The 22,328-nt window shown below is 52.8% G+C and overlaps 11 protein-coding genes across 11 annotated transcripts; 6 read left to right on the forward strand and 5 right to left on the reverse strand.

Annotated features, from left to right (window-relative positions):
- Positions 1 to 437: 437 nt before the first annotated feature.
- J4E85_003200 (uncharacterized protein) lies at positions 438 to 1,340 on the forward strand (the record flags this gene model as incomplete). Its single annotated transcript, XM_051467471.1, has 1 exon — positions 438 to 1,340. The coding sequence occupies one exon, from the start codon at positions 438 to 440 to the stop codon at positions 1,338 to 1,340; it is 903 nt and encodes a 300-aa protein (XP_051328630.1).
- Positions 1,341 to 1,546: 206 nt separating this feature from the next.
- Positions 1,547 to 3,159, reverse strand: J4E85_003201 (uncharacterized protein; the record flags this gene model as incomplete). Its single annotated transcript, XM_051467472.1, has 2 exons — positions 1,547 to 2,569; positions 2,620 to 3,159. 2 exons carry the CDS (start codon positions 3,157 to 3,159, stop codon positions 1,547 to 1,549), a joined length of 1,563 nt encoding a protein of 520 aa, XP_051328631.1.
- Positions 3,160 to 3,495: 336 nt separating this feature from the next.
- On the forward strand, positions 3,496 to 5,289 carry J4E85_003202 (uncharacterized protein; the record flags this gene model as incomplete). The annotated part of the gene is made up of 2 exons (XM_051467473.1): positions 3,496 to 3,618; positions 3,673 to 5,289. The coding sequence occupies 2 exons, from the start codon at positions 3,496 to 3,498 to the stop codon at positions 5,287 to 5,289; spliced, it is 1,740 nt and encodes a 579-aa protein (XP_051328632.1).
- A 457-nt stretch (positions 5,290 to 5,746) lies between these two features.
- On the reverse strand, positions 5,747 to 6,375 carry RPS23 (40S ribosomal protein S23; the record flags this gene model as incomplete). Its single annotated transcript, XM_051467474.1, has 3 exons — positions 5,747 to 5,925; positions 6,007 to 6,255; positions 6,366 to 6,375. 3 exons carry the CDS (start codon positions 6,373 to 6,375, stop codon positions 5,747 to 5,749), a joined length of 438 nt encoding a protein of 145 aa, XP_051328633.1.
- A 336-nt stretch (positions 6,376 to 6,711) lies between these two features.
- Positions 6,712 to 7,527, forward strand: J4E85_003204 (uncharacterized protein; the record flags this gene model as incomplete). Its single annotated transcript, XM_051467475.1, has 1 exon — positions 6,712 to 7,527. The coding sequence occupies one exon, from the start codon at positions 6,712 to 6,714 to the stop codon at positions 7,525 to 7,527; it is 816 nt and encodes a 271-aa protein (XP_051328634.1).
- A 507-nt stretch (positions 7,528 to 8,034) lies between these two features.
- On the reverse strand, positions 8,035 to 9,802 carry J4E85_003205 (uncharacterized protein; the record flags this gene model as incomplete). Its single annotated transcript, XM_051467476.1, has 4 exons — positions 8,035 to 8,276; positions 8,334 to 8,944; positions 8,992 to 9,613; positions 9,784 to 9,802. 4 exons carry the CDS (start codon positions 9,800 to 9,802, stop codon positions 8,035 to 8,037), a joined length of 1,494 nt encoding a protein of 497 aa, XP_051328635.1.
- A 955-nt stretch (positions 9,803 to 10,757) lies between these two features.
- J4E85_003206 (uncharacterized protein) lies at positions 10,758 to 12,098 on the forward strand (the record flags this gene model as incomplete). Its single annotated transcript, XM_051467477.1, has 1 exon — positions 10,758 to 12,098. One exon carries the CDS (start codon positions 10,758 to 10,760, stop codon positions 12,096 to 12,098), a length of 1,341 nt encoding a protein of 446 aa, XP_051328636.1.
- Positions 12,099 to 13,238: 1,140 nt separating this feature from the next.
- CCP1 (heme peroxidase) lies at positions 13,239 to 14,414 on the forward strand (the record flags this gene model as incomplete). Its single annotated transcript, XM_051467478.1, has 2 exons — positions 13,239 to 13,651; positions 13,703 to 14,414. The coding sequence occupies 2 exons, from the start codon at positions 13,239 to 13,241 to the stop codon at positions 14,412 to 14,414; spliced, it is 1,125 nt and encodes a 374-aa protein (XP_051328637.1).
- A 413-nt stretch (positions 14,415 to 14,827) lies between these two features.
- On the reverse strand, positions 14,828 to 16,017 carry J4E85_003208 (uncharacterized protein; the record flags this gene model as incomplete). The annotated part of the gene is made up of 2 exons (XM_051467479.1): positions 14,828 to 15,675; positions 15,732 to 16,017. The coding sequence occupies 2 exons, from the start codon at positions 16,015 to 16,017 to the stop codon at positions 14,828 to 14,830; spliced, it is 1,134 nt and encodes a 377-aa protein (XP_051328638.1).
- A 374-nt stretch (positions 16,018 to 16,391) lies between these two features.
- Positions 16,392 to 17,028, reverse strand: GRX5 (monothiol glutaredoxin grx5; the record flags this gene model as incomplete). The annotated part of the gene is made up of 3 exons (XM_051467480.1): positions 16,392 to 16,555; positions 16,676 to 16,949; positions 17,002 to 17,028. 3 exons carry the CDS (start codon positions 17,026 to 17,028, stop codon positions 16,392 to 16,394), a joined length of 465 nt encoding a protein of 154 aa, XP_051328639.1.
- Positions 17,029 to 17,878: 850 nt separating this feature from the next.
- On the forward strand, positions 17,879 to 19,300 carry J4E85_003210 (uncharacterized protein; the record flags this gene model as incomplete). Its single annotated transcript, XM_051467481.1, has 1 exon — positions 17,879 to 19,300. One exon carries the CDS (start codon positions 17,879 to 17,881, stop codon positions 19,298 to 19,300), a length of 1,422 nt encoding a protein of 473 aa, XP_051328640.1.
- Positions 19,301 to 22,328: the final 3,028 nt, after the last annotated feature.

Consider the following 22,328-nt stretch of genomic DNA (forward strand, 5'->3'; position numbering starts at 1 on the left):
CGATGCTCTAACAGCAAGTCCGCTTGCATTGCGTGTCCCGAAATGCCCGATGTTGAAGGTGTCTACATGTCCTTACATGATTGATATGGGAAACCTGACGGAGTGAGAGTGAAGTCTACGTCTCCAGGAGTGGTTTTGGATTATGATGAACGAGCCCTTAGTATGTAGAGAATATGTGGAAGTAGACGTGGTTGAAATTGCGTGACTTACCCTGACGCCAAGTCTGAAGCATGTGATTTCGCGTGCCTTCCTTCCGAGGTCCCCACGATTGGCCAATTGCTGCGACACGTACCTTTACCTGGGGAAGTTTACACCCACGGCAACGATGCTTCTACGCTCAATCTGAGACACAGTATCTCGTTATTCCTCAGCTTGGCACATTCGACCAGGGGATAATTCTCCACGACCTGACCTTCATCCTTCGCGACAACCCCACCATGGCGCCCCCGCCGTCCTCACTCTACACTCTCTCCTTCGCGATCGCGACCCTCGCTACCCTGCTTGTCGCAGCAACACTGCGTCTACTTGCCATACTTCCAAACGCGCGCTCAAAGTCTACACCACTGCGCAAGCGCCCGCTCGCAACACGTATCCTCGTCGTTCTTGGATCGGGCGGACACACACACGAGATGTTCTACCTACTGCGAGATCTAGACACTCGGAAATACACACACCGAACATACGTGGTCAGCAGCGGAGACGCGTTCTCAGCACAACGCGCCGCGGAGTTTGAGCGAGGACTCGAAGATGGGGAGAAGGAGCGGCTGCGAAAGCAAGAATCGGAGAAAGAGGTGGTGCAACCAGACGGCACGCGAAGAAGACCTGTGATGGAGATTACAGATGCAGACGGTACAACGCATGCTCTAGAAGAGAAGAGGGCAGAGAGGCCAATATGCACTGGCCCAGACCACTACAACATCGCCGTCATTCCTCGAGCGCGCAAGATACACCAGCCACTACTTTCAACGCCTTTCACCTCAGTTTACACCCTCCTATCTTCCTTTGCACCTCTCCTCCGTGCTCCACCACTTCTGGCCGGCCAAGCTCCTACAACACCGTACGAAGCCGCAGCCGCCGACCTCCCAGATCTCATCATCACCAACGGCCCAGCCACGGCTGTAATCCTTATCCTCGCAAGCCTCATACTGCGCTTTTTCAACATCAAGGGCGCGAACAGCAGGGGCAAGTGCAAGACGGTGTACGTGGAGAGTTTTGCACGAGTCAAGACACTTAGTCTGAGCGGGAAACTGCTGCTAAAGGTCGTGGATCGCTTCCTGGTGCAGTGGGAGGAGTTGGAGGGCGCAGGAGGACGAGCGGAATACTGGGGCATTCTCGTGTAAGCTCAAGGACGATTTCAAGGGAGAGGTTCCATAGATCGTGGTATGCATGATGCAGGCGTTTGATGTACATTTACAGCGAAGATACCCCACAGGCCACACAAAGCCTGGCTGAGTTTCTGCTTCAATCCATGCTATATATACAAAAGATATGCTACAAGTCTCGTGTCACAGGCGTGATACGTTATCATGCCATCGTCTCAGTCACCCTAGTCGAGGTCGGCTGTTGAACTGGAAATCTGCTTCTTGCCCAGATATGGCTTCGTAGCACTCTTCTGCATGTGCTGACCCAATGCCGCCAGCAAGCTCTCCTGGTCGACAAGCGGCTTCTCCTTCTGGCTCTGCACCTTCTTCTGATGCTCAAGCTCCCACCTCAGTTGCATGGGCGTCTTCATTGCCTGCGCCGCTCTGTGCTTTTGCTTTGCAATTTCTCGCGCGACCACACCCTGTTCGGAGTGTTGCGCAACCTTGATAGGACGCGGTGCTTCGGGGTCCCTGTCTTTCTTCGCTTTGATGGAGAACTCGTGGATATCGCTACGAAGTTCTTCCGCAATCGTGTCGGGGAAAGGTGGCGCAACGAGCGTATAAGCCATAGACTGCGAACCTTCGACAATGTTTCGTCTTGTGTCCACATCATAGGCCGAAGGAAGCTCAGGGTCTATGCTTATTGGAGCGGCGGTCTTGAATCGTTCCTGCTCTTGCCTTTGAATCTCGGCGAATTTTGCCTCGAGGTCGACTGGGCTCCTGCTATTCGTTGCGTCTTGTTGAGCTTGGTCCTCCTTGTTCTTGCTCCGCCAACGACTCAAGCTCGTGAACGGCTGGCTCACTTTGGCCAGGGCCTTTTTGAGTAATGTTTTCTTGTCTTTGCTTGTTTCTTTTGTGGTATCAACAGCTCCAGTTCCTTCCACGCGTTCCCATGGCCATTCCAGTCGTTGCCGTGTGCCTGCGATGTATCGGTGGAAGATGGGAAGTCCAGTTCGAGGATCGTATTGGTGTGCTTCGGGTATTGTGTCGTTCCCGTAGTCAGTACCGGTGTATGGATCAATGCCGGTGGTATGCCGCTCCATGTAGATCTTCTCGACCACGACGTCCTCGTAACGCTTCTGGCCTCCCTGGTCTATCTCGGCTGGTACCACGAGACGTACATTGCTCAAGGGCATAGGCACCTCGTTCTCTACCTTGGGCCCCATCTCTTCGGCAGCACTACTAAATAGACTAGTGTCGAAGTATTGCTGGCAAATGTTAACACTCAAACTTGATGACACAGCTAGGCGGTAAATACCAAGTTCATGCCCTTAATAACGACGTCGTGTGATCGATCTAAGGTCTCTCGTACCACACCGACCTTGCCCGCCTCTTTTCCTTTCAGAATTACGACACGATCACCCTTCACAATTGGAAAATATTTCTTATCGTCCACGACCAGCGGGTATTCGAGCTCGAGGCCTTTCTTTTCTCTAAAAGCGTTCCGGCTCTTCTGGGCCTCGATAGGTATCTCAGGCTTCTGCACCTGGCCGCCGGTAAGGACACCGTATTTCTCAGCATCTGGGCCGACGGCGCGATTTGGCCTCAACGGACCAAGTTTCCAGTCCTCTTTTGCATTGGCCAGAGCTTGCTTCCTGACACCCTTGATGCGCTCTTGTTCCCACCCTTTACGCGCAAGGATGGCTCGCTTGATTTCCCATTTGCCCTGTTTGAGTTCCTGGCGCTTCTTGCGTTCCCGCTCGTGCCATTGGATTGCGTTTTTGACCTTGCGGATCTCTTTGAGTTTTTTGGCCTGACGGGCGGCGTTGCGCCCCGGCCTGACGATCAATTGGCTCATGGTGGGCGGGATGGCGGCGGTGGAGATGGAGATGCGAGGGTTTGCGGACTACCGAGCCATCGAATGGCGGGCGGCGAGGGGTGTAGTGGCGGATACGACCGGGGAGATCAGACGGAGACGCTGTGTCGTGAGGTTCGAGCCGGTGTCGTTTCCACGGCGATGGATTGTCGGCAGTCGTCCCTCCAGAAGTGGTGAACAGTGCATTCGACCTGGTGAGCCAAAATTCCGCGCCGGCGCCCGGGCGGTGTGGCCGCCTCGGCAGAATCCAAAACACGTCGCCCATGACATGGTGCATCAACCCTACCCATCACCACGCACTTCAGGTGTCTTCCCACCATGGCGCTATTACGGCGCAGACTGCGCTGCCATTACTGCAATACACTGTCACGCGACGCTGTCTCACAGATACCCAAGACATTTCACTGTCCGCAATGCGACGCCGTGAATCACTTCGACGAAGTACTTACTCTACCGCATCAACACCCGAACCTCTCCAACTGACCCATTTCCCAGCGCGGCAACATCACCGATCCGCCCATCGAAGAAGTCGCGACCGCCCCCCAAGCCTCCTTCCAACACCTGCGCTCCCGCTCCCCAACACCCGCCATGTCCGTACCCGGTGACGACATCTTCTGCGACACATGTCAGCGCAACCAGACCCTCTACGCAAAGCTCTTGGGCGAGTACCTTCCGGAAGAGGATGATCCGACGTATGGGCAATTCTTAGCGGCGTACGAGGACTACAAGGACGAGCTCGAGACCCGGTACCCGCAGGTCTGCAGCGAATGTCTGCCTCGAGTCCAACATCAGATCCGGAACGCGAACCATATTGCGAGAGCAGACAACCTGGCGCGTATCATGGAAGCAAGTAAACAGAAGCGCACAACTGTACACACCCACAGACAAGCATGGACATTGAGGTTCATTTCGCTGGCGAAGTGGACCTACGTCGTGAGCACAGCAATAGGAATTGTCTGGCATGCTGCTGGACTGTACATGGGCCCGGATGAGGGTATACGGGCGTACCAAGTTTTCAGCTGGGATACTTGTTGGACTCAGGCAAAGTCGGGATGCTGGATGGACGAAATCTGTGTACTTTCGCCCGTGATACTCAAGTGGCTGAACTTTGCGATTATCGCCGATGCTCTCACAATCTGGTGGAACCCCAAGCTGAAGCTCAAGACGAACAGCCTTACGGGCAGGATGCGCGGGCTCATGTCACTATGGATGATTCGAATTACTGCCGTGGCTCTTCGTTTCCTAACCCTCTACTACTGGAAAGGTCACACCATCAACAACGACACGTTGACACTATTCCGGTACACACATGTATGTATGCTCGGAATATTGACCTTCTCGTCTATCATGACATGGAAGGCTGTCCGCATAGTCTACGGCGCCGCGCCCTCTTTTCTGAAAACGGCTCGCGAACCCGTACCCAGTGCACCCGATAGCGCACAGAAGGCAAGGAGAGGCTCCTACCACCCAGCTCATCCCCAAGCAAGCGTTTTCGACAGTATAGCGCCCGATTTTGCAAATGGCATGGATCAGTGCAAGGAGTCCTCCCCTCTTCCCCCGTCCCCCACCATCTCAGAAGCCTCCTTCACCACACATGCTACCGACGTCACCACACCCTATGCCCAGCGATCTACATTCTTGGGCGCAGACGACATGGACTGGACGCCGACCAAGAATTCTGGAAGTCGGTTCTCTTCACAACCCCCAGAGATTATACCCAACCACTTTTCCAAGACGACATCTCGTCAACCAGCAACACCCCCTCGTTTCAGAGAACCCCACTCCATCTTCTCCAAACCAGACCCGAATCCATTTCGTCACCGGGTTCCTGCACCGCCGCCGCCCTCGCTCGGCGCCAACCAAAAACCTAACCCCTGGAAACCGAGTGTCTGGGCGCCTCCCCTCAAGGAAAACGCACCCAAGTTCTTCAAAGGAGATCAGAAGGCGCAAGGAGGTGCGGGAGAGATACCGGGTCTGGATGGCTTCGGTGTACCGAAGAACGTGAAGAGGGATGCTGAGCTCTTCGCCAGCCCGAAGCTGAAATACGAATACTACGGGACTATGAAGGACACTGGACTGGAGGACACGTTTAATGCCATGTTTACGAAATAAGATGGACTGCATACGCAAGGATTGCTAAGATTGCATAGGTGGTTGGCGTTTTGTTTGAGATACCCGGCGGCGCTTCTTTCTTATGTTGCATTGGTCGGAGTTTGTTACTATACGGAGGTTTGTGTACAGTAGTGTTCTTTCTAGATCAGTGAATCATGGACAACATAAACCTGAAATGTATTGGGTTCATCACATTCACTACCAAGTCCTCAACGGCATGTCAACGCACCCAACATCACTCCATGGCATACGCATACGGAGTGGGCGCTTGAACGAGTCAGATTCTATCTAACTCTCCAGCATATCATGACTTTTCATATGCCGGGTAGAAGCACAGATAACCCCGATGTAAAGACTCCGGTAACCCCCCATAGTGATCCGCGGATTCCATCATTCGTTCATGGCGGGCTTGTGGTCCACGTTCGTTTCCTTCCTTGACTCCTTGCAGACGAGTCCTCTATGACCTGGGCTTCTCCTTCTTCTCCTTCCACAGCGCGGACAGACCGACACCGGAAACCTTGACGACCTTGAAACGCACACCGGGAATATCACCCTTGGCCTTGCCCTTACGACCGAAACCAGCAAGGAGGACCTCGTCGTTCTCGTCGACGAAGTTCAAGCAACCGTCGTTGGGAACTGGCAGATTATTAGCCCACGCTCTCATTGTTGCCACAGGCTCGTCGCCGATGCCTCTTCAATCTCCGCATAGTGACATACCGAAAGCGGTGACCTTCTTTCCGTTCTTGATCAATTGTACACGGACACACTTTCGGATAGCGGAGTTGGGCTGCTTGGCCTCAACACCGACCTTCTCGAGAACGATGCCCTTGGCGTGGGAAGATCCACCGAAGGGAGACGACTTGTAGGCGGTTCCGAGGAGACGCTTCTTGTAGTGGAGATCGGCCCATCGTCCCTCGCGGCGATGGTTGCGGAGCTTGCGGGCGGCGTTGAGACCTCTTGGCTTTCCTGATGATGTTGTGAGCAACTACCCAATATACGCCCGTGTCAGGACGGCGAAGGCGTGGAATTGTGCATTTCGCGTCGATCGAGGGCTTCTGGAGGGAGTGGCTGCGTACCTTTACCCATGGTTGCGGTATTGACGACGGGTGTGCTGGGGGAAGTGTGGTTAGTATCGCGGACGTCGAAGTATTTTCGAGAGCGGCTGGAATCAGTGTGCGCCAGAGCCAAGCCCCACAGCTTAGCGGCGCTTACCTAGAAGGGGTTAGCGCCGCACGGCCATCTTATCTTATCGGGCCATCGTCATCGCGTCTGGGGAGAACATCAATGAACACCAGCGCGTAGTTGCAGCTCAAGTTAGTAGACTTCAAGATTCGTAGTGACTAGTCCAATTGCCTATCGCAATACTCACACATCTACATCACGCGAATCCAGCCTCATAACGCGCCCAGCGCATGCACTACCATGACTTCCAAAGACGACAAGAAAATCACCAAGACGCAAACTAACCGCCTTCCTGCGCCTGCGCTCTTCGTCGGGCCACCGTCACACAATGCCTCCAACACATCGCTGCACGAAATCCGAACACCTGCAAGGGCTCCGCTAGTCCGCCAGCGCTCACTCCTTTCTCCTGATAACAAGCGACCTCTTCCCCCCACGACCACCAACGATGGCGACCACCTCAGCCTCACCTCCACGAACCCCTCGGCGCCATTCCAACGGCGACAAAGACAGCATAGCCAAGCCGCAGATGCCGAAGCATCGTCGCGCGCAGAAGCGATATGGGCAGAGATGCAAAACACGTTGGAGGAGGTTGAGCTGAGCGCCATCAAGGGCCCAGGCATGACAGTCTTCGGCTCTGAACACTCTCGAGCACTAGATGAGCTGCGAAAAGCGCAGATAGAACTTGCGAAAGCATGGGCGCGCTCGGAAGAGGACGAACAGACACCCGAACAACAGAAGAAGTCGCAGGACAGTAAAGCGAACGACTTGCAACCCCAGAGTCTTGCAAATCACCCTCACGACGGGGCAGGGTCGGGAAAAGGCGAAAAGCTGTTCGACCGCATCAAGTTGGAGGAGGAAACAGAAAAGGACATCGAGCTGAGTCGGAAGAGGAGGGAGGAGAACGACCGATATTTTGAGAAGGTGAACAAGGGGGTGCAAGAAGTCGTTGTACGACTAGAAGAGGTCGCAAAGGCAATGAGAGGGGTTGAGAGCGAGAGCAAAGAGATCTGGGGACATGGGAGTGAAGACAGCATGGACACGGCGAGCGTCACTTGAGACGCCACACAGCCTGAACGGGAATTATTCAAAACACTGTGCCCATCAACGGGCAGTGTGATTTCAGGTGGACTTTCCGATATGTTTCCATCAACCAGAAAGACGGAGCACACGCTCTCGCACATCCTCGTCTTACCGAGAAGATGCACGCCTTCTAGGGACGCCTCTAACAGAACCCACACGCCCAACTGATGGGTTGTAGGCTTGGTGGTGATACATGAACAGACTGAACAGGCTGATGTAAGCCATCGGCAACAAGGATAAAAAGTACAACGTGGAAACACATTTACTCCACGCGCAATGGGTGGTATCTTGAGGTCGCTTCGCCTAGCAACACAGGTAGCGTGTCAGATTTAGTGTCACAATGATCAATGGCGGAGTTAAAAAAGAGAATTATCTCAGCAGACTCAAGACTGCGAGCCTCCCTTTGCATGATCTATATATGTGAGATCAACGCTTCACCGCCTCTGTTTCATACTCTTTATCCATTACGTCTACACACGCCGTCTACAGGAGATAGCGGTACTCCGGATTCAAATCGCCCATTTCGGTCTTCTCGTACTCCGTCAATCCTACATCCCTGACGCTCTTATTCCTCTTTCGGTTCGAGAGACTGCACATGACAAAGTACGCGCAGCAACTTAGTGCACTGAGGCACACGAAGCCGATACTGATGGAATACCCTCGCGTATACTTTGGCGCGTCAGTTTTCAAGAACGAGTAGACAGCGATGATTCCACCAATGTTGCCTGTTATATTCTGTTAGCATTCGAAACTCGGATAGTGTGTAAGAAGAATCAACTTACCAAACCCGACTTGCCATGCACTCCCCACAGCTCGACGGTGGTGACCACCCAAGTTCATGTTGAACCAACATACAATAACCGGCATGGCGGTGTAGGCTCCCATGGCGACAAGGAAGAGTGCTCCATACTGCAGGTCATGGTTGTCGTGTACGGTAATAAGAATAGCGAATCCAGCGATGCAGACAGCGATGGGGAAGATGGTGAAAAGGAAGCGGTGTTTGAGCCTGTCCGAGAACCACGCGACAAGCATCGAGAAACCAAACGCGGCAGCCCACGGAGGAACACTGTGAAGCTGTGTCTGGATCTTGGAATAACCATAGCTCTGGATGATAGTGGGAGAGAAGTAGGCGTATCCATAGGCAGGTACGATCAAGCCGAAGTACATGAGTCCGCCAATGAGGATCTTCGGGTCCTTGAACACATTTACAACGTCCTTGGCCTTGATAGGTCGTTCACGTGCGGAGCGTCCTTGGTCGATTTGGAGTCTGGCTTTGACAAATGCGCGTTCGGGTTCCGAGAGCCATTTCACTTCTTCTGGGAAGTTTGGGAGCAGAAAGAAGAAAGCGAACGAAACCAGAACAGTCAAGAGTCCTTCCAGAATGAAGATCCATCTGCCAGAGTCAATGGTTTTCAACACAAATGCACGGTCGAAACATACCTCCACCCCTGATATCCGCGCATGCCGTCCATCTTGCCAATCGCAGAAGCTAGCAGTCCACCAAAGGCTCCGGCCAGGGTCGTTGAACTGAAGAAGAACGAATACCGCTTCTGCGCCTCGTGTCTGCGGTACCACATACCAATCAAGTAGAAGGCACCCGGGAACATGCCTGTCTCGAATACACCAAGGAAGAATCGAGTCGCAAGCAGACCAGAGTAGTTTTGCACAAAGCCCTGCAGCATAGTAACGAGGCCGAAACCAAACATGCAGATACTGAGCCAGACGCGAGGTTTCATCTTTTTGAGGAGGACATTGGACGGGATCTCGAAGAGGATGTAGGGGACGAAGAAGATGACCAGAGCAGTGTTGTAGCGATTATCTCGTGCCAGATCAAGCTCCTCGCTGAGGCCAAAGACATTCGCGTTTGCAATGTTGACACGGTCCAGGAAGGCCAGGAGATACATGATGCAGAGGAAGGGAATGACATGGAGGTCGATCTTGGTCACGAGTTTGGATTCCGTGGTGTTGGGCGGACATGGGACAAGCGCCGGGTCGTCGTCGTAGGTATTGTCATAGTGAGGGATTGGATCTGTCTTGTCCATGTCTGGAGACGGCACGTCTTCTGCGGATGATCAGCATATTTTAACGACTCTGTATATATGGCAAAGAGCGTAGGGTGATGCAATTATGATCTGTGCGACATGAAGCTGACGATGAGCTTGCAGCTGACAAGATGCGTCAAGCACTCCGCGGGAGTCATCGGGGCCAGCTTAGCAGAATGCGGCGACTTACTCTCTTTCCTTCCGAACATGACGACGGTTGGTGAGCTTGACTCTATCCGCCTGGGTAGTTGCCTAGTGTTCGGGAGTAGGTCCGATGCCAAATTCACACTTGCATGGCACTTGCAGAGGCGGGAGCGAAGGCAATATATCCTGGAAAGCGGACAGTGAAATGGAGTCACAGCGAAGGCCGAGGTCGCTGGTACCCTAGCGCAATTCTGACCACTCTCGCATCGTCGACGCTCGCCAACCCCGCATCTCTGGCTTTGGCTGTTTGCCCATGCATGCGTAAGCGATGGAGTTCCTCATTAGGAAGCTGCGCTGCCGGTCGCCAGCGCGAAGTCACGGGTACCCAAGGACATGGCGCAAACACGGCGTGCAACTAATCGTCGACCGCTCGGCTTTGGAACAAGCAAAAAGACAGGCGACATTGGCCGGCTCAAACCTGCTGGAAAAGGACCGTAAGCGTGCGCCTCGCGTGTGATGTAACCATGTGATCAGCAGTGTGGCGCCGGGCCTAAAGGGAAAAGATGCGTCGGCACGTATTGATGCGGAATAGCAAGCGCGCATCTTTCCGCATGGCATTGTCGGAACAGTTGCAGAACTCCACCTGCAGACGTAGTTGTTGCCAGGTACTGTCTGGGCTGATGTCAACTGGGGACTGTCGACATGGTGGTGAAGGGCGTGTCGGCGGTCGCTGAGCAAAGGCCAGGTTTTATATCCGAAGGGCCAACCTTGTAGTTTTGGTTTGGTCGGGCAAGCTGGTTCGGCAGCCGACATCAACTCAAGCCTGGGCGCGCGGAAGTCTCAGCGTCGTCCACACTCCTTTCCCTGTGCCTCCTCTCCTTCAGCCTCTCGACCCTGCACTCTCAATCTCGCCATCCTCCCAGCACCGCATGCCAGGCCCGACCCACGACGTGGAAGTGTGACTGCGAGCGACCCGTTACCCGTCGACGATACCCCGAGCGGCTGGCCTGCTGACCCGAGATGGTGAATGCCAAATATGTCGCCTTTACCGTCAACAAGCAGACTCCCTTCTTGCAGACGCCAGACCAAGCCTATGCCACCGTAATCAACTGCCGGCGGCCAGGCGGGAAGCGCGCGGGGCTGGCGCACGAGGTGCGATCCCACAATGTGCCGCTGGCCATGGTCGAAGGCAGTCTGAAGCGCAAGCGGGGCGACGAGTCCAGGAAGGACTCTGAGCACGCGGCCAACCCGGCCGCCTCTTTCGGAAACGATGCGACTCCACTCACTGCGGCACCGGCCCGCCCACTGCTTAACCAGCAGTGGCAGCAGCGCAAGCCGACGAGGTTACGAAGGGGCAAGATCCTGTCCAAAGGCGTCGACCTGGACTGCTGGTTCATCATACTGTCCTACTCGGACCCTGCGCAGCTGCTCGAGATGCGTAGCAAGATTGCCTCATGCTACCGGTTTTTGCGGGATAACCCCATGCTCTGGAAGCATAGCAGGGTTTACTATTACGGAACCGACATGCCGGACCCACCTCCAGGTCTCACCGAGTTCCAGTTCGCCCACTTGCGCCATGGGCATGGCTGTATGGACTGCGGCGCCCCAAACACTCGCAAGACCTTCTGGGCCTTCCTGCGCCGCATGTGCAAAGACTGTCTCAACACCCAAGTCATCAGGGAATACGATGCTGTTGCCCAGCTGAGAGGTCCAAACGGCGAAGACGTATCCTATATCCGCGCTGCCTTGCCCAGTGGCATCTTCGATTCATGGGGTAACTTTGTCGGCGTGGGACCAGCGAGTACGCATGCGCTGAAGACCATCTACTTGCGGTCAGACGTGCAGAAGCTCGTTGCCGAGTTCCACAAGGAGTCCAGAGAGAGGGACCCCAACACAGAAGAGACGGCTACATGGTGGACTGAATGGCTTGCTGACAAGGCCAAGAAGGTAGAAGAGCGCCAGATGTTTGCAAAGAAGATGGAGCAGTGGGAAGAGATGCAACGCACGGCTAGAACTTCTGACTACACTGCAAAGAAGTTACGGCGCAAGAACTTCTTCAAGGAAAAGGCGTCCCAGCTCGATCCACCCATCAGTATCAAAGAGCTAGAAGCGTGTCCGGCATACAAGCGTGCCATTACCATCCCCAAAGACCCCAACAGCACCTCCTGGGATCTTCTCAAGCCCAAGATTGTAAAGGAAGCCGCCGAAAATGCGGCCAAGAGGAACATGGAGGAATCGCGGCCGGCAACAGCATCGACGTCCGGCATCTCTACGCCTACCGGCAGCTTGGACGGTTACCCGCACACGCAGCCGTATCTCGGCATGATCATGGGTATGCCTCCGCACAATGGCATGTACTGATCACATTTTTTTCAAGAGTTCACGCTGGGACGAGTAATACGCGAGAAAGCTAATGTTTCGGGTAATGATTGCATTAATGTCATGGCACTGGAGTTGGAAATTTGGTATGGCTTCTGGCTTCTTCACGCACACAAACCCAAGTGAGCATTTCTTTGCAAGGCGTTTATCAAGACTGGGAACTGCATTGAAGGACAACGGATAGCAGGCGTTAACTGTACTGGCTTCTTTTTCATTACCGATACGTATCGTATGCCCTGGATATAATTGAATCGAAATTTTGCTTGACAAATACATTCGCCGAGGACAGTGAGGTACCAAAGCTGGATCGATAAAACTGCCTCTTCGAGCGATGCACCCACTTTTGTCGTTTACGCCGCTCATCGGAGGGCAACGGCATGTGGGCATGGCACGAGTCATTTCCGGCGGCTTAGTACACGAAAGCTCTGGTTGGCCACCATGTCCTACCCAGGATAACAAGCAGCGACGAGACACCAGACGTCGTCTGTAACACCATGTGTCGAATGTGGCGATTCCCACTGCTAAGGATATCAGACAGAGATGCCGCAGAGCCTCATCAGGTACCCCTCATCTCGCTCGCTGGCCTGCGTCGATCGACGCCACCGCAGCGAATCACAGAGCGTGGAAGTCGGCTTATGCACGAGGACAAAGCCCAGCCCTGCGAAGCTACAAAACCACGGGTCTCCCTGCCTGATAGTCTCAAACTCGAAACCGTCATCTGCTAGAAGCGTGGATTATATAACCCAATCGGCGGAAATGGCTTCACGATCGGAAAAGTGTCGCGGCGGCATCAGATATCGTAATCCCAAGGGTCCAGACGATTATGCCCCGTAATGCGTCTGATTGGTGCAGAGGCTATCAAAGTGGGTCGATGCCGTTGTTTCCAGAAAGATTGTCGCCATCTGAGTCCGAGGCAACGAAACATTATCTTTAAAAGCTTTCCCGTGCCTACGCCCTATTCGCGTTTGTGTTTTCACTCTCTTTGACCTTCCTGCCTTTGTGCTACTGTCAATTGACCTTTTAAGAGGCAAACTGCTCCACAAGTAGCCTATCAACAGATATCCAGCTGTTGCACAAATTATTCTGCTCAGCCGGCTCGATCTCCCATCCACCGTCTGCACAATGGCATCTGCCTCGCGAAACTTCTCTCGCGCCCTGCGCACCGCCGCTCCCTCGTTCCGCACCACCTCGACCCGCTCCTCTGCCCGCTTCGTCGCGCCCACACAGAACGCCTTCCGCAACCAACGACGCGGATACGCCTCTCAGGAGGATGGACCAGACAAGCATGAGGGCAACCCAACTGGCCTAGCCTGGGGCGCTGGCGCTCTCCTCGTCGGTGCTGGTGTATACGGCCTCTACACATACAAGCCAGAGTTGTTCGGCCAGACCAACAGCAGGAAGATCTTCACACCCAGGTTTGAGGACTACCAGAAGGTCTACAACCACATCGCCAAGAGGCTTGAGGAGCACGACGACTACGATGATGGCAGCTACGGTCCTGTTCTCCTCCGCCTTGCATGGCACGCCTCGGGAACGTGAGTATCCTACTCTCTTGTCTATCAGACACATGAACTGACAGACAACAGCTTCGACAAGATGACAGGAACTGGTGGTTCCAATGGCGCTACCATGCGCTTCGCTCCCGAAGGTGACCACGGCGCCAACGCTGGTCTCAAGGCTGCCCGCGACTTCCTCGAGCCCGTCAAGGAGGCCTTCCCCTGGATCACCTACTCTGATCTGTGGATCCTCGCCGGTGTCTGCGCTATCCAAGAGATGCAGGGCCCCAAAATCCCATACCGCGCTGGCCGCACCGACCGCGACGTCTCCTTCTGCACACCTGACGGCCGTCTGCCCGACGCCAGCAAGGACTCCAGCCACATCCGCGCCATCTTCGGCCGCATGGGTTTCGACGACCGCGCCATGGTCGCCCTTTCCGGTGCGCACGCCCTAGGTCGCTGCCACACCGACCGCTCTGGCTTCGACGGCCCCTGGACCTTCTCTCCCACCACCCTGACCAACGACTACTACAAGCTCCTTGTCGAGGAGAAGTGGGCATGGAAGAAGTGGAACGGCCCCAAGCAGTTCGAGGATGTCAAGACCAAGAGCTTGATGATGCTGCCCACTGATATGGAGCTTGTTAAGGACAAGAGCTTCAGGAAGTACACCGACCTGTACGCCAAGGACAACGACGCTTTCTTCAAGGACTTTTCCGAGAGCGTCATGACTCTATTTGAGCTCGGTGTACCGTTCCAGCAGCCTGAGGACCAGCGCTACGTCTTCAAGAGCTCGTTCGACTAAGTCTGTGCGAGATTGGGGGAGAAGCATTGGGGGTTACTTTGAATCAGAGATATCCATCTAGACTATTAGACCGTTGCTTTTGTTAAAGGCAGCATGCGCTAGATCACTTTTGGAGGTTATACATTTATTGTTACTTGCTTTGTAGACTTTGGAAATACAGTATACGAACAAGACGTTGTGAACATCGTCCCTCTGCGTCGTGTTTTGAAATTTGGCTGAGTAGCGTTGTGACGATGGACGTAGATGAGAGAAAATTCATTTCAACTGAAGCTACTCCATATACCGCGACTTATGTGGCAGCTGGCATGTCCATATTACATAGATAGTCTGTAGCTTCCAAACGATCATAGTTGCTTGCGCTCAGACCTTTCGAGTGAGTATTTGCTCCCCCGAACACGCATCGGCCTGCACACTCAGTCACTCTTCAGCGCAACAGCAAGCTGTGCCGTCTTCTTCTTCCAGTACGCCTGATGTTCCTTTTCAATCTCACGCATGTCACTCAATTCCTGCCTGCCCAGTTCTTTCACCTCCTTTTCCAGGTTCTTGACGTCATCATCAGGGAGCCTTGATGGAAGAGGCAGGGTGTCCTTGCGATACTTCGAGGGCTGGTATATGAACTTTGGAAACATGGTCGTTGGGGTGACGGCGTTCTTGTCACGGGCATTTACTAGTACTCCTTCTTCGAGGAAGGTAACGTGCTTCCTGTTGATACGAGACTTGTCGCGTGCTGGAGAACTCTCGTGTTCAGGGACGAAGAGCGTGGATTCGGCGTCCGTGACTTTCGATGGCGAAGATGAAGCAGGTAATGCCGATTCGTCAGATGGCTGCTTGGTGAATAGCATATGTTCCATAGCTTCCTCGCCTAGGCATGTAGCTCCTAGCTTCCAGATCTCGCCCAAGACGACTTCCCACTCCTTCTGCAACTTCGCTAGTTTGGCCGTCTCCTTAGTGATCAACTCGTCGTAATGGAGCATGCGAGTCTCAAGTGTCTGATCAAGACGTACACTCTTTCCCTCACTGTCAGTGCGCCGTAGTGATAGGGTGAACTGAGAGATGGGTTGGTAGAGCTGAGTGGCTAGGCGCTCGTACTTTGCTGGGGCAGAAATCTTGAGGGGCGAGCTAATGAGGTCCTGTTGGTTACTGTTGCGAGTAACGGTCTGCAGGGTACTTTCATAGAGAGTATGAAGAAGCTTCTCGAGGGTCTTGTTGATTTTGGAAGAAGCAGTCTTGTAGACGTGGCGACGGTACCTATCGCTGGCATCTGTACAGTACGATCTTAGTGGTCTGCACTCAGGAAATGAAAGAGCATAGCTATACCTTTGAATTCTACGCCTAGAGGGTGCATGTTCGAAGACCTCTTTTTTGCTACTCTCTTCTCTACGCTCCGCGCGCTCGAATGAGACCCGGCGCTCAGCAATGTCGTAGCGTCAGCATCTTCTTCCGTGAACTTGGAGTTGCTGGTATTTGCCTGGCGTGTGATGTTGCCTTGTTCCCTGAAAGCACCCTGGTTTCTGAAAACGGCAGCAGCAGACACCGTCTTCTTCGCCGGCGGGCCCATGTTGCCGCGCGCCCGCAGTTCAGGTACGTTGCGCTCGACCTCCATTCAAGTTACCTGTGTTTGGGGGTTCCGAAGGCGTGTTGAGAGTGCTGAGAGGTGAAGTCGAGCTTTGGGGCAGACGCGAAGCTTGTGGGATGTTCCGGCTCCGTTGAGGAAGGCGCGTGGGGACAACAGGAAAGAGCGCTCACATTAGTCACATCATATAAGGGCAGGAAATCGTTATTTACCCTTCGAATAGTGTGTTATTTGGAGTATATCAGGCATCCCAGCCATGAATTTGATGCGTATCTTGCTCTTCGTATGTATACATATAGTTGTTACACGGGTGGCAGAAGCTGACTAGACATTCGCAACCAAAGTGATACCGTATGGCATAAAGTCCATAGGCCTCTCATATTCGCCGTTGTATTATCTGCCTCTTACGGTGCCTGTCCCTCGGCTGGCACAACTACACCCTTCTCTTCCAACATCTTTGCAAGCGATCCATCTTGATGCATCGACATCAGGATGTCACAGCCACCGACAAACTCCTTGTCAACGTATAGTTGCGGTATGGTTGGCCACTCGGAGTATTCTTTGATACCTTTTCGAATTTGTCAGCATATAATGCCCCGTTGCCCATCCTGCAGCCACCCGAAATGTGCCGCAGGCTCGAGTCCTACGGCCAGGTGGCCAAACCGGGGTGGGAACCGTGAAAACGTACCTTGCCTCAGATCCTGATCTTCCAGCACGTTGAAGGCTGTGAACTTCTCCGGATCTACACCTTGCATGCCCAAAATCTGTATGCTGGCTCTCGAGAAGCCGCATTGTGGTGTCTCTGGTGTACCCTTCATGAACAGAACAACAGGCGATGATGCGACAGCCTTGTCGATGGCAGACCGGACTTCATCGGACAGTAATCGTGCTTGGAACGGTGTGAGGAATCGTGCCGAGGGGATGGGTCGAGCTGTGCTGGCGCGGGTGGCGGCTCGGAAGGCCTGATGACTGTCAGAATGGATTGAGAATTAGACGTATGTTTCAGGAGCTTACCGAGGGAATTGCGCGTCTTGCAAACATCATGGGTGGTTGGAGTCGTGTAGGGAAGAAGTTCGGGTGAAGCGATCACCTCCGCTGTTCGCCGCACCCGAAGTTTTGGATGAGGTCACAACGCCAAGGCCGCTGAATCACCAACCTCCCATTCGTCCTTTTTCACTTTGGCTCCTCTATGTATCAACCGAATAGTAGCCAGGATGTGAACATGCAGAGCACATGGCAGCTAATCTACGCTAGGTACCTTTCACGAAATGTCAGCTCACTAACGATTATCTATACACTGGGGCTTCGCGATGGCCAATAAGCCTAAGGCTAGACTCAAGGTGCATGTTGACTAACGCCGTTAGACCTTAGCGAACGTAGACACTACTATCGCCACGATGAAGTCCGTCGCTTCAACTTCCATTAGGTGGTCTGCATCACACTGTTCGTTCCAAAAGAGGGCATGCCTTCGACACGCTAAAAGACCTCGTGATGCGTCTCATATCTAGAAAGACAAGATCCGGCCGTCCTTCGTGGGCATGTGCAAAACGGTATACAAGCTGCAAGCTGTCATTTGGACACCCCATTCCCATGGTAAATATTGGCAATCGCGGTTGTTAGCATCGAACTTGATCTACTTGATCAATACTCGGTTTGCTACTCTCATAACGCTCATGTGTGTTAGCAGCGTGTGACCGGCAGATCACGTCTTTTACTCACCTGCGATTGTCAACTGCTATGCACTTTTGAGGAATACGGTCACTTGATAAGCTTGTCCAAGTATACCAACAGTGAGTGTGGCCTCCCAGCGTTCGATAAGATTACTGCCAAGCTCACCCGAACCTGATTCGTAGGCCTCTACCACCCTCATCCTCGCATGGTTTTTCATCCCATGCGTCTTTGTCCCCGGCAGGACTCCTCTGCAACATCATGGTCTTCCCATTGGCTCCGCGACAGTGGAAACATTATACAATATGACTTCGGCGGAGCAAGACTCGCATACATTCCTCAGCATACTATCAATCAAGTCGCCTCCGACGAGAACATCAGAGCTGTCATTTCGTTCGACGATAGCCTCAGTGACTGTAGCTCCGATACCAAAAATGGTCTTATCACCAAGATTATCCTATCAGGGAGACGAGTGTTCGTCATCTGCATTCTGGGCAAGATCTCAATGAAGTATCTCCGGGTGTTGCTCGAAGAAGATCATGTTACGGACTCTGAACTTCCTATAGCAGAGAAGAGGTTCACCTCAGGATTTGCAAATTCACCTTACCCCCTCGCAAGCTTCCTCCGCGCCCAATTCCGGCTGGAAGGTCTATCTCAGATGCCAGCACAGGGACGATTTCATCAGCAAATCGATGAAGCCCACACTGTCCCTATCTCCGTCAAAAGTCGCTTATACAATAGCTTGCAGTCGCACGTCCACGAGATGCAGATCATGTTTCCCGGAACTAATTTCCCTTTACCCCCGGGCCAAGATCTCGTTATCAAGCAAGCATATCCGCATGCAACCGAATGCGGTACGGAGCGCAAATTCCTCCAAGCGCTTGCCAATAACAACATCTCACATCCACATATTGTGACTTCCTACACTGGCTTTCAGTTCAGGACAACACATTACGTCGTCAGCGAGCGCGGCTCAGGAAACCTTTTAAAGTTCATGACGAAGTACACTGACGGCGCTCAAGCAGGTCTTGACTATGACTGGGTTGTTCGTCAGTTCATGGGCCTTGCAGACGCTCTCTCAAAGATACACGGGCCTACCACGAAAGGTAATAACGGGCTCTACCGCAACATTGGACTCGACAATATCCTGGTCTTCGTCAAGAACGATCTGAACCTGCAAGACAGTACCCTGAAGTTCTGCGGCTGGAGTTATGCAAAAATGACTGATATAGAACGGAATGAAGAAACCAGTAAAGCATCAAGCGAACAAGCAAGCGACAAGCCGATTATTGGAACCTACAATGAATACAGACCGTCGGAGGTCATTCGTGGCTGGAACATCGCAGTATCTCGTGACATCGAGCGCCTAGGGCTGGCCTTTCTCGAAGTACTCGTATGGTTCCACGAGGGTGAGGTCAAGATGAGTGACTTCGTGGAGCAGCACCGATACCGTTGGAATGATACTGCTCCAGGAGGGATGAAGCTTGCACGTACCGTGCAGCAGAAGATAAAAGAGATTGGCGATAGAGGCGTTGAGTGGAAGACTGTGGTCGATATCATCGGCCAAATGCTACAAGTGAACGTGGTGAATACTAGCAGAGCAAGTGATGTAGTCACTACTCTGGGTAGCCTCTTAGACACTTAGTAGGTTGAACATTCTTGGATATGCGTTTTTGAAGGTCGCTCAAAGATCAAGCACTTTTATGGTGAGTCTCATCCCGTTCATTCTGAAATGTTTCCTTCGTTCGTACAGCTCTGGTTTACGGCAATGGCAGGTTCACAAATTTTCAACTTGAATACTATATCCTCCATACGATCATGACTCTTGTGAGTAATAGGCCCGTCAACTTCTCTCCTACACTGTAAGTATCCTATTCTATGATCGCAAGCGTCAAACAGGGCACATAATAAGTACTTCAATAAAATACCACCTTAACTTGCGTAATCAGAGTCTCATTCACCCACAAACAACAATCACTTCAGATCCATGTGAGTTCATCATGAGCGCAGACTTGGTGTTTGGTGATTATTGAATGACAGAGGTCATAAAGAAGCCCCCTGAATGCTAAGCATCTTCTCTCCAATATCTCATTCCTTTTTCTATCCCACATCTCCTGTTTCATGATGGGAAAGCCTCTAAAGGACTACAACGATATAATGGCAGCGTGTAGGACCCGGCTGGTAACCAACACTACCACCGCAAAATTCGGCGACAAGACATTCGAATTCTTTCCGTTGACAACCATTCGAGAAGTTGCTTCTGCAAGCAGCGTAAGTGGTATTTTCCACTTCTCCGGGCTTGACACCAACACGGTGTACGAACTGAAGAACAGGATCCGGTCAGGCGGTGAGCGTTTGTTTGCTCTCGCTATTTACTGCGGTCTCTCGCCACCTGACATAGTTTTCGTCTTGACACACCACAATGATGACGCCCTTCCTTTCTCGCCAGCTGACTGGCTTGGGGTGACCGAAGAACAATCAGACTCGGTCTACAGTACTATTTGCGACGCGCAACATCTCTTTATTGTACATGAGCTTCACGAATCTCAATACAGGGCCAATCTCACGGGTTGTACCATTCCGATCGAATTCAACAGCGTTGTCAAACCCGACATTGGCGAGGGATCCGGAGGGAAAGTCTACAAAGCCAGAATCCATAACAGCTGTGCTTCCTTTTTACGAGAGTCCCAGGGCCCCAATGACTGGTCTAGATACCTTGCACTCAAAGTCAGCAAGTTCCGACAAGATGCTGAACGGGAATGCGATTTTCTCGAGAGTTTGGCCCGTTCTGCAGGCTCACATGAGCACATCACTACATTCTACACTGGCTTTGTATTCGAGAAGAAGATATACCTCGTCGCGGAGCTAGCAGATGGCAATTTGGACGAGTTCATGGCGAGGTATCCTGAACGCCGGGCTGTCAAAGATCTAGATCGTGAGTGGCTTTTGGCACAGCTCCGGGGCCTTGCGAGTGCTCTAGACGTTCTTCACAGTCATATGACATACCACCATCACGATATCAAGCCTGCCAATATCCTAGTATTCAACGATCCTGCCGCTAACGTGAAACACAGGTTGAAGTTCACGGACTTCGGCTCCGCAGGCTACGCCGGGTGTATCGATGCGACCGGACGTAGTGCAAAATCGAAGATCAAAGGCAACACACCAACGCTGCCACCGGAGACGTACAATAACGGGTCAAGCTCTCGCCCACATGACATTTGGTCGCTAGGATGTGTCTTCGCCGACATTCTAGTGTGGTATTGGAGAGGCTGGGGATATCTGAAGAAGTTTCGTTCCGAGGTGGAGGATGAGAGCTTAGCTTGGTGCTATTACACTGTAGAGGATGGGAATATGACGAGGACTGAGGCAGTTTCGGCTGCTCTAGATGAGCTTGGGCCGACTGAAACTGAACTCGTTTATATCATACAAGACATGTTGGAGATCGACCCTGGCTGTCGACCGAGCGCAGCCAGTGTGTTGGAGAGACTGGGTGTGGTAGATTAGCAGTTACATGGACTCGGATACCCAGCTGAGAAGGAGTTTTCAAATCCTTGACATATGGACCCGTCCCCGTTCCGTGTTTTGACATATTCGAAATGTTCCAGAGGAAACGCATCTTTGAGAGGCAGGTTCCACGTTGTCGCTTGTCGAAGGAGCTCAACCCTAAATTACGGATAGGCTGACCGTATGATGTGGTGCGTCTGAGAATTACCGCACTCCACCTGGGCATGCCCAAGCTGCTAGCCTTGTACTAGATTTATCGATCAAGCTAATTCCGAACGGCGGATCAAACTAGTCCATGCAGTGTACGGCAACCAACAATGTGGCGTACGTACACCCAGACAAAACAGATGGCATACTTTCGAGACCACACAACAAATCTTTTGACGAATTCCGTGTGTACGAGCCTACCCGTTTCTATCCCATAGAGATGGAATGATCTTGGCTGATTCGGTACGGATCGTGGCAGGAGTTAACTGCTTCTACGGTGAAAGCGTGCGTAGTGGTGAGAGTCGCACGCAAAAGAATGCTCTATTTGCGTCATGCTCAAAATACGAAAATGCGCATCCCGAGATTATGCCATGTGGATGACCGGTTGCCGGTGGTTGCTGAAGCCTACCAAGCTGCGTCGTTCATGAGGTACGCTGGGAGGTAGCCTACTTGGTGGCCACGCGCAGATATATTCCTTTGACCGGAAAATTGCAGTACGGCTGATGTTCTAAGGCGTCCCGTTCATGTTTGAAACTCGTTGTATTTATCCGTTCTGATACCTGGACGAGACCAGACGGCTGAAGAATAACTAAGTGAATCAATCAATCTGCTTCACCTCGCAGCAGCGGTTGATAGTTATCTCGCCGAAACTGCGCGAAGACCCGAAGAGCAGCGACCCCTCTCGCTGCCTCCATAACTGGCCTGAACGCATTCCCGGCCTTCGTGACGTCCCGATCGCGAGAAACCAGTCTCATGATGAGCTAGTCGTGAGATATCGACGATGTAATGCTCCAGCAGGTGGGGTGGACCTAGGTTGCACTGCATTTTGGTGTCGGAAAATCCAAACCCGACGTTGACGAGGCGATCGAGGTCTCGTTAGACCGTCTGCACCTACGCCTCCTCCAGGTTGCCGGCTAAAGTCATAGTGATGAAACGGAGCCTCAACTGGTGCCGAGCCT

The sequence above is a fragment of the Alternaria conjuncta genome (assembly GCF_024043145.1).
Source record: "Alternaria conjuncta strain BMP 0040 chromosome Unknown scaffold_4, whole genome shotgun sequence".
NCBI classification, from domain to species: domain Eukaryota; kingdom Fungi; phylum Ascomycota; class Dothideomycetes; order Pleosporales; family Pleosporaceae; genus Alternaria; species Alternaria conjuncta.